This window comes from Saccostrea cucullata, unplaced genomic scaffold (genome assembly GCF_032062105.1).
Source record: "Saccostrea cucullata isolate Sc308-1 unplaced genomic scaffold, CSIRO_AGI_Scuc_v1 ctg6350, whole genome shotgun sequence".
Taxonomy (NCBI): domain Eukaryota; kingdom Metazoa; phylum Mollusca; class Bivalvia; order Ostreida; family Ostreidae; genus Saccostrea; species Saccostrea cuccullata.
In genome coordinates this window covers 2,833-7,107 of record NW_026921693.1, presented here as the reverse complement: position 1 = coordinate 7,107, position 4,275 = coordinate 2,833, and the positions used below count along the sequence as shown (strand labels likewise).

At 40.7% G+C, this 4,275-nt stretch overlaps 1 protein-coding gene across 1 annotated transcript; it reads left to right on the top strand.

Annotated features, from left to right (window-relative positions):
- Nucleotides 1–651: 651 nt before the first annotated feature.
- LOC134260576 (uncharacterized protein K02A2.6-like) lies at nucleotides 652–2,726 on the top strand. The gene is made up of 2 exons (XM_062743122.1): nucleotides 652–893; nucleotides 1,004–2,726. The coding sequence occupies exons 1-2, from the start codon at nucleotides 652–654 to the stop codon at nucleotides 2,724–2,726; spliced, it is 1,965 nt and encodes a 654-aa protein (XP_062599106.1).
- The last annotated feature ends 1,549 nt before the right edge of the window (nucleotides 2,727–4,275 follow it).

Genomic DNA, 4,275 nt, shown 5'->3' with positions numbered 1-4,275 from the left:
CGCTTTAGCGTATGTAAAAGTTATATGCCATTCAAAGGCTCTTTCTCAGTGCAGTCAGACGTTTCTCCACCCACCCGCCCCCACAAGTATCATTTTTTATTAATTATATGTTTTTGTTTTAGTTGGCAGGAAGAAATATTGAAATGTACATTTTCAATCTATTAGAATATACACTCTGCGGATCTAAGAAGTATGATTTTAATTAGATTGTGTCCTTTTTGTATATAATATTACAAGCAAATTCAAAGAATTGTGGTCCCCCGCTTTCGGTGCCTTTTTGGGTGAGATGTCATTTTTTAATGACATTTTGTGTCTAATATGAACGCCCTATCATATGTCATCTACTTAGAATATTATCACTGAACTCCAAGGTCATGGGGGTCAAAATTGTTAAAGTTTTTGGTATCCAATGAAAAGTCTTCTCAAAAGAATTATATATGTGAAGTATAAAAGCCCTAGCCCTTACTGTAACATTATCAAGAATCATTTATGTACGAATTGATTTGATTTGCATAACGCATGTTGTACGTTTGGAACTGAATAAACGTGGACGCACACACATGGTGTTCTACTGTTTTTAGAGTCCTACTGGCGGACCTAGCATACTTCTATTAGATACCCGATAACAATACATGGTGTCAGAAGTCAGCCATGGATCTGACAGGTGTACCTACTCCCAAGATGGACTGGGAAGCGACGAATTTACCGGAACAGTGGAAAAAATTCCGGACACACGTGGATCTCATATTTAAAGGACCGCTGTCAGAGAAAAATGAAGAGACTAAGGTTACGTATTTACTGTTATGGGTTGGCGACAAGGGCCGCGAGATATACAATACTTGGACAGACATGTCAAATGATGATAAGAAGAAACTTGAGCCGCATTACAAACGGTACAAAGCACATGTTCAGCCAAAATTAAACCCCATTTTTGCGCGAGGTTCAAGTTTAATAATGAAAATCAAGGAGCCTCCTCAATTGAACAGTTTGTGACACGTTTAAGAGTACTCGCAGAAGACTGTAACTATGGTAACAGCAAAGATGAGATGATCCGTGACAGAATTGTTTTCGGCACATCTTCGCAAAAGGTCAGAAAGAAGCTCATCGCAGAAGGAGAAAAGTTGACCCTAGAGAAGGCAATACAGATTGCACAATCGTATGAATATTCACAACAACAGCTAAAGACTATGTCGTCACAAGAAGTCCATGCAGTTAGTCATGCGCGACACACGAGCAGTGGGAAGGCTTTTCGTGGTAGTTCTAAGCACTCCTCCAAGCATATGTCCAAGGATACAGAGCAGAAAAGATTCCCGCAAGCTCAGCCGAGGAATCAACACAAGATGAAGACACAAGAGTGTGATAAGTGTGGGTATGATCATTCAAAGCATGCAAAATGTCCAGCGAAAGGAAAACAATGTAAAAACTGTAATGGTTGGAACCATTTTGCTACAAAATGTTTTTCTAAGAAAGTTTCATGTCATGAATTACAAGCTTTGCCAGAGCAGTCAGATTCAGACCCAGAATTTTTCATTGATATTATTGAAACCAATCACAACAATGATCAAGCATTTTGTAAATTGCTTATTGGTCCAAAAAACAAGTCGATCAAATTCAAATTAGATACAGGTTCACAGGTTAATGTATTACCAAAGCATGTACTTGGCTCATTGAATTTGTCCCATGTTTACAATCTTATGCAAACTGATCAAAAGTTGTCCGCCTACAATGGTAACTCCCTATATTCACTTGGTTGCCTAGAGCTTGCTTGTACTTACAAAAGTCAATTACAGAACCTTACATTTCATGTTGTCGATACTACCTCCCCTCCCATTTTAGGGATGCGAGCATGTTTAGATTTTGGTCTGATCAAACTTGTATACTCGTGTGACTTGGGTACAGTTGAGAACAATAAACAAGCTACTAGTAGTAAGCCCATGAATGAAAGTCAGGTTTTGTCAGAGTTCTCGGGGGTATTTGAAGGGATTGGTCTTTTCCCAGGGGATTGTACAATACACACTGACCCTAACGTACACCCGGTCGTACACCCACCTAGAAGGGTACCATTGGCCCTTCAAGATAAGTTAAGAGCCGAGCTAGAGAGAATGGAATCTCAGAACATTATTTGCAAGGTCACTAAGCCTACTCAGTGGGTGAGTTCATTCGTTGTTGTTGAAAAGCCCAACGGCAAACTCCGTGTTTGCCTTGACCCCAAAGACCTTAATAAGGCAATACTTAGACCCCATTATCCAATGAAAACACTAGAGGATGTCCTACCCCAGCTCTCAAAAGCTAAGTTCTTCACTAAGTTAGATGCTAGAAGTGAGTATTGGACCATTAAGTTGTCAGAAGCATCCTCTTACCTCACTACGTTCAATACGCCATTTGGACGTTACAGGTATCTCAGACTCCCTTTTGGACTCAAGTCATCACAGGATGAGTTTCAGAGAAAGATAGATGAGTGTTATGAAGGTCTTGATGGTGTCGTAGCTCTGGTCGATGATATACTTGAGTTTTGTCAAACTAGAGAAGAGCACGACAGGAACTTGCGTCAAGTTCTCACAAGGTCAAAAGAGAGAGGTGTTAAGCTAAACAAAGATAAGTTAGAGGTCGGGGTCACAAAGGTCAAGTACTTTGGTCATTTACTAACCTCCGAGGGTGTGGGTCCAGACCCTGATAAAGTCTCTGCAGTTCGAGACATGAAGCCCCAAGGGATAAATCAGAATTAGAAACCTTTCTTGGAATGGTCACTTATTTAGCCAAATTTGCACCCAATTTGTCTGAAATAACAAGTCCCCTCAGAATGCTACTTGCTAAAGATGTGATATTTCATTGGGATAGTGCCCAGGTTGAAGCATTTGACAAGGTTAAGGACCTAATCACTACTAGCCCTAGTCCTGTGTTAGCTTACTTTGACCCTCACAAGGTCACCACACTACAGTGTGATGCATCAAAATATGGTCTTGGTGCGACTTTAATGCAAGAAGGTAAACCCATAGCGTTTGCATCTAAGAGCCTCACACAAAGTGAAGTGCAGTACGCTCAGATAGAGAAGGAAATGTTTGCAATCCTGTTTGGTTGCAAGCGATTCCATCAATATATCTATGGTCGAAAGCTGACAGAGATTGAGAGAGAATCAGATGCTGATGAACAATTTCAGTTGCTTAAACACACCATACTTAATGGTTGGTCTGAATGCCGTAGAGACTGCCCCCCTCAAATTATAGAATTCTGGAATCACAGAGATGAACTGACCATCACAGATGGTATCTTGCTTAAGGGTACCAAAGTTCTGATTCCCCACTCACTTAGAGCTAAGATACTAGAATGTATTCACATAGGTCACATTGGTATTGAGAAATCACTCAAGAGGGCACGCACATCAGTATTTTGGCCCAAAATCTCATCTGATATCAATGACTTAGTGTCAAATTGTGATGTATGTCTGAAGAACAGATACTCTAATCCCAAGCAACCCCTCCAACCACACCCAGTGCCTGATTATCCCTGGCAGATTGTTGCCACAGATTTGTTCTTTTGAGACAACAAAGATTTTTTAATTGTCACTGACTACTACAGCCGACACTTTGAAGTTGTCCAGCTTCGAGATACCAAGAGCAAAACAATAATTACGAAGCTTAAAAGCATGTTTGCTAGGTTAGGCATCCCCCAAAAAGTAGTGTCAGACAACGGCCCCCAGTATTCTTCTCAAGAATTTGCAAGTTTTTCAAGAGAGTATGACTTTATTCACGCAACTTCCTCCCCAAGGCATCCTCAGTCGAACGGTTTAGCAGAAAAGTCAGTGCAAATTGCTAAGCGCATTTTCGAGAAAGCCAAACTTGATGACCGTGACCCATATTTAGGTATTCTCGAGTATCGAACTACCCCATTAGAAGTTGGTTATTCCCCATCTGAGCTCCTCCAGGGTAGACAATTACGCTCAATCTTACCAACTCTTACTGATCAACTTATTCCAAAGGTCATTGATCACCAAAAGGTCAAGGTCATGTTAACCAAAAATCATGAACACCAAAAGCAATATTTTGACAAGCAGTCAAAGCCACTTGCCCCTATTGAGATAGGAGATAGTGTTAGATTTCAACAGGATGACAAAACTTGGAAGCCTGCTACTGTGTTTTCTAAACTGGATGATAGGTCATACATCATCAATGCCCCTAATGGTGGTACTTACCGTAGGAATAGGCGCCATCTCATGAAAACAAATGAACCTACTTGCAGTTTTGATGCTAATATGCCTATTCTGGCTGATGCTCAAGC